Source organism: Gouania willdenowi, chromosome 14 (genome assembly GCF_900634775.1).
Source record: "Gouania willdenowi chromosome 14, fGouWil2.1, whole genome shotgun sequence".
NCBI classification, from domain to species: Eukaryota; Metazoa; Chordata; class Actinopteri; order Blenniiformes; family Gobiesocidae; genus Gouania; species Gouania willdenowi.
This window is the reverse complement of record NC_041057.1, coordinates 27,379,340-27,393,766: the sequence shown is the minus strand read 5'-3', so window position 1 is coordinate 27,393,766 and position 14,427 is coordinate 27,379,340. Positions and strand designations below refer to the sequence as shown.

Here is a 14,427-nt window from a genome sequence, read left to right as displayed (position 1 = left end):
TGTTACTAAGTGAGACTTTGTCCATTTTTTATGTCCATGTGCTTATTTATGTAAGGGCAATCATTTTTCCTCCCGCAATGCAGAAACTCGCTTTGTTACAGCAGATAAATAAAATATTACTGATCAATAATGAGACAAATATGTTGCTCTTTTGGATACATTGAGTTTTGAATTACATTGATATTGAATAATTCTTTGCCTTGTGTTTTAATTGGTAAGTGTCAAATTAAACACAGGCCAAAATTAACCAAGAACCAAAACCAAAAAAACAGACAAGATGCATACAAATTTAGATAAAATAAACAACTTAAAAATAACAGATACTTTTACATGTAAATGTATTTGACATTTATGACAGTAAAAAGACACAAAATGACCCAAAAAGCTTAAAAAATGTAAACAAAAACACAGAACTGACACAAAATAAACAAAATAGCAACAGAAATACACAAAAATAAACAAAAGTCGCACTAGGTTATAAGGCGCTATATAAATCTAGTCCATTTACCATTTAAATAGCAGAAATATTTATAAAATGCAGTGGCAATTAGACGTCCTATATCCTCGTACTGGAGCACATATTGAGTGTATAAACTGATAGTTGTGAGAAAATGTAAAATCTATCACCAAATATTCTTAAAATCCAAAACAAAGAAAAGCTGTTGGGCCAAACAGTAGTGCATACGTAAACAATGCCTTGCTAATGATGTGAGGTGAGGTTGATTTCCATGGCTCTGCACAGAGACACTCCCATGAGGCGGTGCACTGCTCAGGCCATCACTACTATATGCTCATCTGCTGCTGTGACTTAAACCCGACTACATTGATAGAAAGGATCTCACTCTGCTAATGACTTTCCTGAGAATAAGAAACACACACAAAAGGAAATATGTGCTCATCTGCCTGTGTATTGTTGGGTTCCTAAGCTACAGATATCTGGGGTAAGTTCTGTGTGTTGTGTGTTACTGTTAGAGTTGCTTCAAGCCTGTCTGTGCTGATGGAACCATATGATCATAATGGTCTCAATTGTAACAACATTGGGTATATAAAAAAAAAAAACATTGTTTTGCTAACAATCGCTTACTGTAATTTAAATAATAGATTTTTTTTATATAAAGGCTGACATTCAAACCCGCTTGGCTGTGACATCCTCTATAATCTGACGTGAAGCTGCTCCTCACTGATTGTTTCCCAGTTAAACTCGTGCACATTCCCAACAAGCACGAGGTCATGTGTTCAGTTTCTGCACAATAGCCAATGTTCTGCATTGGCCAGTGTAAACCATTAACAATCCCAACTCTTCCAGTTTGTCTCCAATGAGGCCGAGGATGAGCAGGACGGTCGGCCTGAGCGCTAACAGCTCACAGTTCACCTTGGAGCGCCTGCCCTTCCGCATCCTCGGGGGATCCATCCATTATTTCCGTGTGCCCAGAGCCTACTGGAGGGACCGGCTGATGAAGATGAAGTCCTGTGGTATCAACACCCTCACCACGTATGCTCACATCACTTCACAGTCATGATATTTCTTTTCTCCAATCATCATCATCTATAGTGAATATCAATAAACCTCCTTACAGATATGTGCCATGGAGTCTGCACCAGCCAGAGAGGGGAGTGTTTAACTTCCACACACAGCTGGACTTAGAGTAAGGAGAAGTTGTACTTATCAACACCTCGACAAAAAGGTTGAAATCACATTCATAAATCCACATATAAATGAGGCTCCCTTCATCCAGTGTCGAAGTCTTCCCCTCAGGTGTGTCAGGGATGCTTTAGCCTTTAGCTTCCCACTCATCATCCAACCCCATGAACTCAGGGGACAAACTACACAGCCTCACCTGACAACAGTGGCATCTCCACAACAACAGCCTCCAACTTATTCATCCCTGAACCACACTAAAGCTGAAGCTATGCTCAATAAGTGCTCTGCTTCAGCTTGTTATTGCTGTTGCCTGAATCTTTTAAACAAACATTTTCACACCCCTCTCTCTGTGTTTTAGGGCCTACCTCAATCTAGCAGCTGAGTTAGGACTATGGGTGATTTTACGTCCAGGACCGTATATTTCAGCTGAGCTGGACCTTGGGGGGCTACCAAGGTATGGGTTGGATTTCCTTATAACCACAACATGGGTGCATGACATTTAAAACCATTTTTTCTACAGCAGATATGCACAATTGGCAGCCCGGGGTCTACATGCGGCTGTCGGTGTACTATCATTGTGCGGCCCCAAAGTAAAATGCACAAAATGACTCAAAAAAACATACAAAATCACAGAAAATTGCAGAAAACGACACCAAAAATACAGAAAAAATGACTCCAAAAACACGAAATGACAACAAAAATACACAAAGCGACTCAGAACAGGAAAAATGACAAAAAACGACACCAAAAATACGGGAAAATGACTCCAAACACAGAAAACGGCAACAAGAAAGACAAAACCCTTTCTTGTTTCCTGTGTTAAAGCTCATATTGGTCAATATGCTGACATTATTGATGATTTTGCACTCGGATTATACGATCACTTTTTGTGAGAGAAGTTGCCAACCTCTGTTCTATGTCATCCCATCTTAAACATATTTAAACATGCGGACATGCCCCAATCCTACAGATGATTTTAGAGACATTAACTTCGCTAACATGTAAAGAGGCTGTGGGAGGAAAAGGGTAAGGTGGGTGGGGAGTAAGGCCAGAGAAAACAAAGCGCTGAAAAACAAATTATATGCAAATAACAGTGTGAATTTGGCTTTTACGAACTTAAAGAAAGCCAATGGGTTAATTGATGCGCTATGGCTTCTGGTTTCAATCTATGCACACTGTTTTCATTTCCCTATTTAGCATTATTTTAATGGGAAAGAGCTTCAATCCTGTCATCACCCATTAAAGTTGTATCTAAATCTTTCTTTAGAACTGTGTAGTTAATCTTAAAAAATGGATGATTCTGCCATGGATGAAACTACTATGTGAAAAATCAGACAAAATATTTTCTAGTCTGCAGTGAGACAAATGTATTTATCACTCATCCTGTTCAGAGTCACTGGGGCTGCTGGTGCTTATGCCCTGCAGCTAAAAGAGTAAGAATCCTTGTCTGTTGCAGAAATCACATGTACACAACTTTTCACTCCTGCAGGCAATTTAAAGACTCCAAAGAACCAAATATGCATGATGTTGGAATGATGGAGGAAACACGAGCATCCTGCAAAATGCTCTCCTACATCAACGCTTTAAATCCCAGACATTCAGCTGGTCAAGAAACTTATTAAAAACAGATGAAGTGTATTTCCCCAAAAAGCAATGTATACGGTGCAGTCACTGTGGACTGTGTGACTGAGAATCTTTGCAGACGTGCACTGTTGTCTGTTTAGGAAAAATACCCAGGCAGATATCCAGGTTGGATAACTTGGCCATCATCGCATGCTTTAATCCAGTTGTCCTCACCCTTGGGGTTGGGATCTAATTTGGGGTTGCAAGACACTGGGAGGGGGGTCGCCAGATGCCTTTAAGAAACTTTGATTATTTTTTGAACAATTTGAGCCCATTTTTGCTTATTTCCACCACTTTTTCTTGCCCTATTTTTGCTACATTACTCCCATTCCTGCCACTTCTCTGTCAAATTTAAATGCCTTTTCTGCATATTTTTTCCACTTTCAAGACATTTTCAGCACTTAAACTTTTTCCTCTACTTTTCCCACCTAATGTTGCATATGTTGACCCATTATTGTCTCTTTTAACCTTTTCACAATATTTCATACTTGTTTTTGCCAATTTAACCACATTTGCAATTTGTCATGCACATTATTTGTCAGTTTAAACTAATGGTTCATACTTTCTCTGCTACTTTTAAGCCAATATTGACCCTTTGAACCATTTTCACCACTTTTTCTGGCCATTTTTGTCCACTCTTTGCGACTCTTAACCAATTTCTGTGGTTTTTAAAATTTCATTTCACCTTTTTCCCACCATCTTTGGTCACTTTTAACTCATTTTATTTCTGACTATCACAAGGATTTACATCTTTAAGATGACTATGTACTATGGTGCAAATAATATTGAATTTACTGGATAATATTAATATTATTCATATAAATAAATAGATGTGGTTATCACAGATTTATAGAACAATGGACCATCATTTTGCTGACTTTATGGATGGGCCCCAAAAAGCTCTCCCCTTTATTCCCCCTTATAGATGGCCCTGTCTCCACATGACTGTTCTTCAACGTTAGATAGAAGGCTTTTATTGTTATCATACACATTTGGGGGGGGATCCTCCCTCTTTCTCCTGAAGTCCTGCACCAACTCCTTAGTTTTTGAGGAGTTGAGTGCCAGGTTATTGAGGGAGCACCAGGCAGTGAGGTTCAGGACCTCCTCTCTGTAGGCCGTCTCATCGTTGTTGCAAATCTGCCCAACCACAGTAGAGTCATCTGCGAATTTTATGAGAATGTTGCTGCTGTGAATTGGTGCACAGTCATGGGTGTACAGGGTGTACACCATTGGACCTAGCACACAGCCCTGGGGATATATTATTTTCTGTTTCTGTGCAGCTGGCTTCTCCGGGATCGCAGCATGAAACTCAGGACGACTCATCGCGGCTTCACTGAGGCTGTCAACATCTTTTTTGACAAGCTTATACCAAAAGTGGTTCCACTGCAGGTCACTGAGAAAACACGCCTTGTTTCTTCAAGCTTTACTGTTTGTCTGATTTACATCTCATGACATTGGTTGGATTTGTGTTGTCATTGGTTTCAGTTTAAAAAAGGAGGCCCCATCATTGCAGTGCAAGTGGAAAATGAGTATGGATCCTTTGCAAAAGATCAGAGTTACATGATTTTCATTAAAGAGGTAAAAAAAAAGAATTAAGGATTTCCTTAAGTCCTAATACAGGACATATTTTAAACATCTCTCGTGCTGGTGTGTGTGTTTTTCTAAAGGCTCTACAGTCGAGAGGAATCAGCGAGCTGCTGCTCACATCAGACAACCATAACACCTTAAAGTCTGGGGGAGTAGACGGAGGTGTGGTGTGATATTACTGAAAACATTTAACACTCCTGTTCCTACAACCACCTCACTTTGTTTGTGTTCTCGTTGTACTGTAGCCATGAGGACAGTGAAGCTGCAGAAGCTGAATCAGAAGGACCTTCAGGAACTGATGGCGATCCAGGTCAGATAAATAATGTCCTTCACCTCTCATGGTACATGAGCATTCAGTTCTACAGTTTGGGCTTTTTCTGCTGTTTTTCAGCCCAACAGTCCTACCATGGTCATGGATTACTGGACCAGCTTGTATGATGTGTGGGGAGACCTCCACCATGTTCTTCCTCCAGAAGGTAGTGGGGGTCTCCATGTGATAGTTGAATTCAAAGATATTTGGAAGATATTAATTGCTTTTTTAGTGGGATTGTTCCTGTTTGTTTCCTGCAATATTAAAACATCACATAATGTAAAGTCAAGTAAAAGCATGGTTATTTTTCCATCTGTAAATATTTTTTTTTTGGGCTTTTTTCCGTTCCAAAAAAAAGTATTGTCTCATTATTGTGAGCCTATTATTGTCTATCGTATGCTCTCTTTTATTCTTATGCTGGAAATGCTGCTTTAGCATTTGTTGTTTGTCAGCAAGGCAGTGCACATCGTAGACAGGATACCTGCAATGTCTACTGCAGTGCTAACTGTGACAGAAAGTTACAGAGCTTCTGTGGACACTTTAGAGACTGTGTTTAACATGAATGACATACTCTAGATGTGTCATTTAAACACAGATAAAGGTGTAGGACAGTGATTTTGTGGAGAAACATGGTACATGGAAACCTTTATTTATGAATTTCCAAGATTATAAAACAAAAATCATATTAATTTTCTGGAAGGATTTAAAAAAAAGGTTGTATGTGCATTAAGGCTGGGCAATATGGACCAAAACTCATATATTGATATTTTTTCTCAAAATGGCGATATACGATATACATCTCGATAATTTTAATTCAAATGAAGTCTGACCAGAAAGACAATTTAGGGTTACATTTGCTGATGCAAAATGCCACACAGGCACATTTAATAATAAACAGTTGCAAGAAATGTGCCACTTTTATCATTTTCGCCTATATGAAGGACAGTATGTGTGAGTGAGTTCTTTAATGTGGCTTGTTTAGGGGACCAACTGGGTTAGGACGCTCTCAGAGATCCATGTAATTGCTTTTAATGCTGTTGTCGTGACTCCCCCAGGTGATGATGTAGATGGTAAAAAACTTGTAGTGTGGAAAAAAAGTCTTTGTTGAAACTGACTTGCAAAATAATACAAAGTTTATTAAAACAAGCAGAATCAAAAACAGGAGAACAGGAGACAGAGGTCCTGTGAGAGTACCGGGGGTCAGATCATACTCTGAAGCAAAAACAGGAGAGAGTTTTCAGACATCACATGTAAACTAAATTACCCTTAACTGGGACACAAAGAAAGGAAGCAACAAATGTTTATTATGGTGGTAAAACCCATATATTAAGGACTGAAGGCTGGAGTTAGACTCGTTTATGGCATAGAGCTGAAATTGGAGGAAGAGCAGGCATGTGAACATGGTACTTTCAAGTTTCACAGGTCAATATAACATTCCAGCAGCAGTGCTTCTAAGGTGACTGGATTTGATTGTGAAACCATGTGTTCAAGCAGCATGACGAAGGCCAATACTCTCAAATTTAAGTGAAAAGGTATATTGTATAAAATGAATATCATATTAAGCAGTCAATACACCTCACTGTTCTGAGAAGTAGTGAAAGTAGCCACTCCTAAAACAAGTTATTTAAAACAAAATAAGCTATAAAAAATATCTATATCGATATAGGCAATATTGTAATTTTCTATATCGCCAAAATAGAAAACTCAATATATCTTGAATATTGATATATCGCCCAGCTCTAATGCACATGACTATGATACATGAGAAAGCTGAAATGACTAAAGGGCTAGAACACTTGAACTAGAATAGAACTTGAATAAATCTTTATTGTTACTGTAGAACTAGGCTTAAGAGAGGGAAGATAGCACCTCTTACTTCAAACAGGCAGACTCTGTTTTCAATGTTCTATGGCAGAAATCGGCTGCGGGCGGCCCGGGGACCACCCTTGGTCTAATTTTGTGCGGCCCTCAACATAAATGTACAAAATTAAAAACAAACTGCACACAACTGCACTTGTATATGTATATTAATTAATTAATGAACCTTTTCATCCTTTTATCTTCTGTACCTTCCTGTTCCAGATATGATCTCTACCGTGAGGGAGATTTTGAGAAGAGGCATGTCTGTAAACCTGTACATGTTCCATGGAGGCACCAGCTTTGGTTTCATGAGTGGCGCTCTGTCCAACCCTACATACATGGCTTTAGTCCCCAGCCACGGTCTGTCCCTCTGCTAACACTGTCCAACAATCTAGATCTACTGACATTGATGCAAAATGATGAATAGCTTTTGAATACAAGTGCACATCCACAGCACAGCAGGCTCTGGACTTGTTGTTCTGGACTTCCAGTAGGTGGCAGTACATTATAGTTAACTCAGTTCTTGATGTTTGGCAGATTTTGATGCTCCACTTTCTGAAGCTGGGGACTACACTCCAAAGTATCATCTTCTCAGAGATCTACTCTCCAGATACAGTGGTTAGTACATGAACACGTGTAATGAATACATTCTGTGACTCTTCTGTAGTTGGCTCTGGTCTTTTTATGCAGGAGGAGAAACTTTCCCTGATATGCCAGCTCTACGTTACAGAGAGGCCTATGAGCCTGCTATTATGTACCATCATTTATCTTTATGGGATGCATTGAGCTTTACTGAAGGGGTATGTTCATCTATGTTTGTTTATTATAATCCAGTGTTTTTTATTTAACTGTTTGCACTAATATCTGCAGCCATTTAAGTCAGTTAAACCTGTGACTATGGAGCATCTACCTGTCAATAACAAGAATGGCCAATCCTACGGTTACACTATGTATGAGACAAGCATCAGCAGTGGAGGACTGTTGAAGTCAGGAGACAATGTGAGAGATCGAGCCCTGGTACGTCAGTTTGACCATTTTTTTGAAAAATCAAGAGTTTTTGTAATAATTTGCTATATAGAATTACTGCAGCCATGATGAGCACTGAAAAATTGCGAGCCCCTCCATATATTGAGGAGTTTAATTGAATTTGTAAGTATATTATATGGTGATTTAGATATTGATTGGGCTTGCAAGCCCTGAGGTTAACACTTTTAAAACTGAAACACAGAGTGTAAAATTATAAAACCTTTGCAATAGGGGTGGGAACCTCTGGGTACCTCACGATACGATACGATACACGATACAAAGCTCACGATAACGATTATCACACGGTATGACGATACTGCGATTATCGATATATTGGTCAGAAATAAATCTACGATAATCTATGACATGACAAAAAAAAGATTAATAGAAAAATTTTTTCATTTTATTTTATATCTCTGAAAGACAATAAATTGAAAAAGTGTCCTCTGAACAGTGACACTATTTTAGTGCAACGTTTCTGTAAATAAGTGTCAACATAACAATGTAAACAAATAGTAGTGCTTTCTGTAAACAAAAAATATGGTCTTTCTTACCAGTGACACCATTATAGTGCAATATTCCAGTAAACAGTATATATTGGTTCCTTCAACTAACAGTGACAACATTTCTGTGAAGACGTACCTGCACATTTTAGTGAAAAAGCAGAAAAGGATTTAAAATAAAAAATAAAAAATAGATATTCAAAAAATCGATACTTAGCGGGAGCATGTCGATAATTGATCGTGCGGAAAAATATCGCGATACATCGCCGTATCGCCGTATCGTCACATTCCTACTTTGCAACACCAACAGTGCAAACACAACTCCAACAGTTTCCAGTGAGGGTTGGACTTTGTCTGGTCCTAATTTTCATGGACAGAATTTTTAGGCATAGCCAAGGCCTTGAGGGGGTCTGGTTTGGTGGCCTCAAGATTGGGTCACTGCTTTTTACAAATGATGTGGTCCTGTTGGTTCCATCAGGCCGTGACCTTCAGCTCTCATTGGATCAATTTGCAGCCGAGTGTGAAGTGGCCAGGATGACAATCACCACCTCCAAATCCGAATTCATGGTTCTCGACCTGAAAAAGGTGGAGTGCCTTGTCCGGGTTTGGGATGAGATCCTGCCCCAAGTGGAGGAGTTCAAGTACCTCAGGGGTCTTGGTCACGAGTAAAGGAAAGATGGAGAGAGAGATCAAGAGGTGGACTAGTGCGACATCTGCAGGGATGCGGAGCCTGTACCGATCTGTCAGGGTGAAGAGGGAGCTGAGTGAAAGACAAAGCTCTTGATTTACCAGTCGATCTTCGTTCCTACCCTCACCTATGTTCATGAGCTTTGGGTTATGAACAAAATATACAAAGGTACAAGTGGCAGAAAGGAGTTTCCTAATTAGAATGCCCACTGGATGCCTCTCTGGTGAGTTGTTCAGGGCACGTCCCACCGGTGGGAGACCCCGGAGAAGACCCAGGACCTACTGGAGAGACAATGTCTCTCAGCTGGCCTGGGAACGCCTCGGGATCCCCTGAAAAGAACTAGACAAAGTGGCCGGGGAGAGGGAAGTCTGGGCCACGCTGTTGAGGATGCTGCCCCCGCAATCTGACCACCGATAAGCGGCAGAAGATGTATGGATGGAACTTCAACACACTTGTCATCTTTGACAGTGAACAAGTGAATAAATAGCACACATTTCACTAATAAGGCAATTGGACTACAAGAAAGAATCAAATTGAAGGCAGTTAATGATACAATATATTTTTTCCAAACTCAATGTATTAAAGTGTGGCTCATTTGTATTGGTGGAAAGTTCTGTTTTAAGCAACAATTGTCAATTAAAAAAAACAAATTCTCAGAGGTTATTGACATACTTACTTTGGCAAGTTTCCATACTACAATAATAACATAAACCTTTCTGGTGTTGTTGGCATATGATGGACAGAACACACATAAAGGCAGAGCAAAAGTGTTCATTTCTCATTAAATGAATGCTGTAAAACATCCTGTAAGATAATATTGAAGTGAACATTACAAAATGTATTGCCTGGCATGCTGTCCATTAAATATGGAAATAAAGACCCGTTCTCATCTCTGAATGTCTAATGATGCTCCTACAAGTGGAAGAAGAATCTGGAAGGGTTTTGAAGACATCGTTTGAAACTTTGTTTTCCCAGTTTAGAGCACAGGTGTCAAACTCAAGGCAAAGGGTTAATGTTTGTAAAATAGCAACTAATTCAGTTGTAGATTTCTGAGCCCTTCCAAATACACACGTTCAATGAAACTCCAGAATATTTGCAGGGCTCACAGTTTTCTGATGCTTTATATAACATGATGACAGTCATTTTTTTTTTTTATCTCACATTGTTGAAATAACTCTCAATTCCGCCAATTCTTCCTCAAATTAAATGAAAATTGGTCACAAAATTAAGGAAATTAAAGTGAAGATATTGCAAGAACTCATATCTGTGTTACTTATTGCTTTGATTTTGTTGGAGCCTTACATACTGGTACTTTACGTATCATTTTCAGTGGAAGTGTAATCCAGGGCACAATGATGTTGAAATTGCTTGTTTTCCAGCCTCAAATCTGCGAACCACTTGAAATCAGTCTGGTCCTTTTTTGGCCCATGAACTTATATGTATTTGACGCCTCTGGTTTAGGGCGATTATAAGTCTAGCCCTCTGCAGTTTTAATAAATGTGTTTATTGTACTCAAAAAAAAAGGTTTTAATGTAACTATTTTCCATTATCCTCCCAGGTGTTTTTAGACAAAGCCTTCATTGGCCTTTTCAAACGCAACAGCCTGGAGCTGGCGGTCCCTGATGGTCAGGTATGCATCGAGCTGAAAAAACAGTTTAATCATAGTGTATAATTTCCGGAGTGGATGAAAATTTATGGATTGACTAATAATTGCAGGGACGACGTACTTTGAGTTTGTTGGTAGAAAACTGTGGACGAGTACATCAAGGAAGAGACCTCAACAAACAACACAAAGGTGATGGATTTGCAGTTCATTATTGTTCTGCTTATGTAATCCCATGTGAGTTATCAGGGTTGTGAATAAGCCCATTTGGATTTTTTTTTTTTTTTTGGCAGGACTAATTGGAGACATTTTATTAAACAATGCTCCTTTACGGGATTTCACTATATACAGCCTGGATATGAAACCCAGCTTTATTGATAGGTTTGCATTTTTACCTGAATGTAAGACACTTTAGATATTCTCTGTTTGTAGGTTATAAATGTAATTCAAGAAAAAAAAAACATTTTCAGTCTTTATCAGGCACCTTGGAAAACTCTACCTGAAAATCCCGGTTTTCCTGCATTTTTCATGGGACGGCTGTTTGCATACGGGTATCCAAGCGACACCTTCGTCAGACTGCCTGTAAGTGACACCGAGAGTTTAATTTGCATGAAAAATCCCAACATAACCAAATACTGTATAAGTGATAGATTTACACCTAATATCACCCATCTGTTTTATGTCTACTGGAGCTCTTTTGCTTCTATGTAACATTTTATTTCTTTTCTGAATCAGAACCAGAATTCTTTAATGTTTTTACCCAAGTACAAACGCCATTTAGTGCAATGAATGAGCAACTGTAAAGTTAAATCGACAAAACAAAACAAACAATGCAAGTTAAAACAAGAGATGTATATGAAAAATAAACAAATGACAACTGGTATAAAATGAATATAAAATGCAAGTATTTATAATAGCAGAACGGAGGTAGCTGAGAAATACTTAGATTACACCTGAGCAGGCCTACATATGACATTTTAAAATTGAGAGAATACTTGTAAGTGGATTCTCATGAATTGTGGTGGGAAAGTACACAGAAATGACATGTAACTGTGCAGCATCAACTTATGATTGATGTGTCTTGATATTTCTTTTGAATATCAGGATGGATTTGTACTGTATGTGGTTATAATGAATTACTGAAGCAGAGCTAAGTACAAAATACAAAAAATAATACAGATTATTTTGGCTTGCAGTAATGATAATGCTGTTTTTATACATATAGCAGATTTTACTTAGTTGCATTTCCTTCCACCTTAAATTAATTCATTATCAGTCACCCATTGCATAATGCAACGTTAAATAATTAATCGTTTTATTGTTTTCTGTCAGTTTTTTCTCCATGCATTCTGCCAAAAAAAGTATTGTTTTTCATGTTTTTATTTTTCCTTAAATAGCTACAGCTCGCCTTGTGCGATGGTAAAAGTCTGTCAAATTACAGTATTTACTGCACAATCAATGCACTTCCTATTGATATGCAGGATTGTTCTATCCGTTTTCTCAAACAAAGGATTTTCTTGCACAGTGTACGTTATGATCATTGCTGTACATTAGTTAAAAATCAGCACATGATTGAAGTGGAAGACTTCTCACAAATTATTCTTGTCTTGAGTCCAGGTTTTCTCCTTTTTTTGTAATCGATCAACTGTACATTTTCTGGGCCCACAGGGCTGGGAGAAAGGTGTTGTGTTTATAAATGGACTGAATCTGGGTCGTTACTGGTCCATTGGTCCGCAGCAGGCTCTCTACCTCCCTGGTCCTTTTCTCAACAGTGGAATTAACCAGGTACTGAACATGTGTGCATACACAAGCTTCTCTGAATAGGGTTAGACATATAGTATTTACAGGGAGATTTAATGCACAACTGCTCAAATGACCAAACGTTGTTTTTCCAATGCATTATTAGGTGATTGTGTTTGAGGAGCAAGAAGGAGACTACAAGGTCCACTTTGAAGACATGCCTGACCTCGGCATGGCAGCAGACATTCAATAGCTGTTTTGTCTTTTTGTTACAAAAATTGTGCGAATAGTGCATTTCTTATTTAATTCCCACAAATACCAGTAAGTGACCTTTTTTTTAATGTGATACTTCTACCTCATTATTTGTTGAGTCCTGGGTTTTCTTCTTCAGTACATGCATGGGATTATATGGAGAAAGTGGCCCATGCGCTTTGTTCTTTCTTTTGTGAAGCTATGTTTGTTTTATAGATATGAAAAGTGAGCATATTGTTTGATTCCCTGTTAATTTAAAGGCTCATTAAAACATATTTGATTCAAGACTAAGGTCAAACCAATGACCAGTTCTATTTATCAGTCTGTTTGCTGTCATCTCCTTGCACCAGTGCATTATGATAGGTGTTTTATTGTATTTTAAGTCAGCTAATTTCTATGACTTAAAGCTGATATCCGGAGTTTCTGAGAAATCTATGTTTATGTATGATTCTTTAGAAATGCGAAAAAATACCTAACTTGTTTTTTTACTATGGTCTACTGCCAGTAGTCATTCATATACATTAATGTATATAAGTCCCTCCTTCTTCCTATAGACCCCTATACAAATGGGAATGATTGCCGACTGCGCCCAGCCAATAGGCTTCGACTTCATGTTTTTGAGACTATCTATCAAAGTGAATGTGGAACTGTGCATGGAAACAAGGCCGTGCATCACAAAAGCAAATAGGTAAATATAACTTGACCCATAGACCTATATCAATGCGACCTAATGCGACCTTGTTATGTTCCATAACATGCACATGCAGAAAAGTAGAGGCGTGGCTTCTGGTAGATTGCAGAGGCAGTGGGAGGAAGTGATGCATCGAGATGTTTCTCAAAAACTCCGGATATCTGCTTTAAGTTTATGGATGGTCTTTTCTGACTAAACTAACCCTAAAATAGAAACCTGAGCAGGTTTGGGGTGCATTCAAACTATCATTGGAAAATGAGTAAAGCACATACTGTATATCAAACTTAAGGGCCAGCCCAAGGACCAAGTTTGGCCCATCAAAGCATCTAGTCCGGCCCACAGGAAGATTTTGTTGGAAGTAAAAATACAGCAAAAATAGGGCTTTTTCTAAGTTAGTTGTAGATACAATTATGATGGAGGTTGCTGTACTACATTATTTACAGTAATATTATATTTTAGGATTTTGTTTGAATTTGTGCGTTGTACATATTTTTTTTGGTTTTGCCCACTTCATTTAAAACTGGGTCATATGTGGCCCTTGAACTAAAATGAGTGTGACACCCCTGGAGTAAAGCCTTTTCTTTGTTAACATGCTCGCTTTCCTCCTCACACACCTTTGCCTTTATCAGGACTGTAATCTGTTATTAACACTTAAAGAATGACGGTGAATCAGACTCACATTAAGACAGTGAACAGCTGTAGGGAATATGCTTAGCAAGCCATCATTCTTTTGTTTTAATTATGATTTTACGCAAGCAATGACATCATAGCTTTCATACAGAGAGGGTGTAAGTCTCCCATTTTTACCCAGAATACTGTGAATCCTGCCCAACCCTGACTCTAGTCTGGTTAAACCAGCATCAAAGCTGAAATGAGAGACTCAAACTGGGACAACTTTTACA

General features: G+C 38.6%; 1 protein-coding gene across 1 annotated transcript; it reads left to right on the top strand.

The window, feature by feature from the left end:
• The first annotated feature begins 814 nt into the window (after nt 1-814).
• LOC114475784 (beta-galactosidase-1-like protein 2) lies at nt 815-12,979 on the top strand. The gene is made up of 19 exons (XM_028466883.1): nt 815-941; nt 1,307-1,492; nt 1,578-1,646; nt 2,001-2,096; nt 4,546-4,654; nt 4,751-4,843; nt 4,933-5,014; nt 5,098-5,162; nt 5,244-5,328; nt 7,245-7,382; nt 7,560-7,640; nt 7,713-7,822; nt 7,893-8,039; nt 10,798-10,869; nt 10,956-11,034; nt 11,136-11,223; nt 11,313-11,424; nt 12,511-12,627; nt 12,749-12,979. Exons 1-19 carry the CDS (start codon nt 850-852, stop codon nt 12,833-12,835), a joined length of 1,908 nt encoding a protein of 635 aa, XP_028322684.1. The 5' UTR covers nt 815-849; the 3' UTR covers nt 12,836-12,979.
• The last annotated feature ends 1,448 nt before the right edge of the window (nt 12,980-14,427 follow it).

Excerpts from the sequence above, each read along its gene's own strand:
- LOC114475784 (XM_028466883.1), top strand. The coding sequence starts at position 850 with ATGACTTTCCTGAGAATAAGAAACACACACAAAAGGAAATATGTGCTC. Across the intron at positions 1,647-2,000 it reads CACACACAGCTGGACTTAGA|GGCCTACCTCAATCTAGCAG; the intron begins GTAAGGAGAAGT and ends TCTGTGTTTTAG. Across the intron at positions 11,224-11,312 it reads AAACCCAGCTTTATTGATAG|TCTTTATCAGGCACCTTGGA; the intron begins GTTTGCATTTTT and ends AAACATTTTCAG.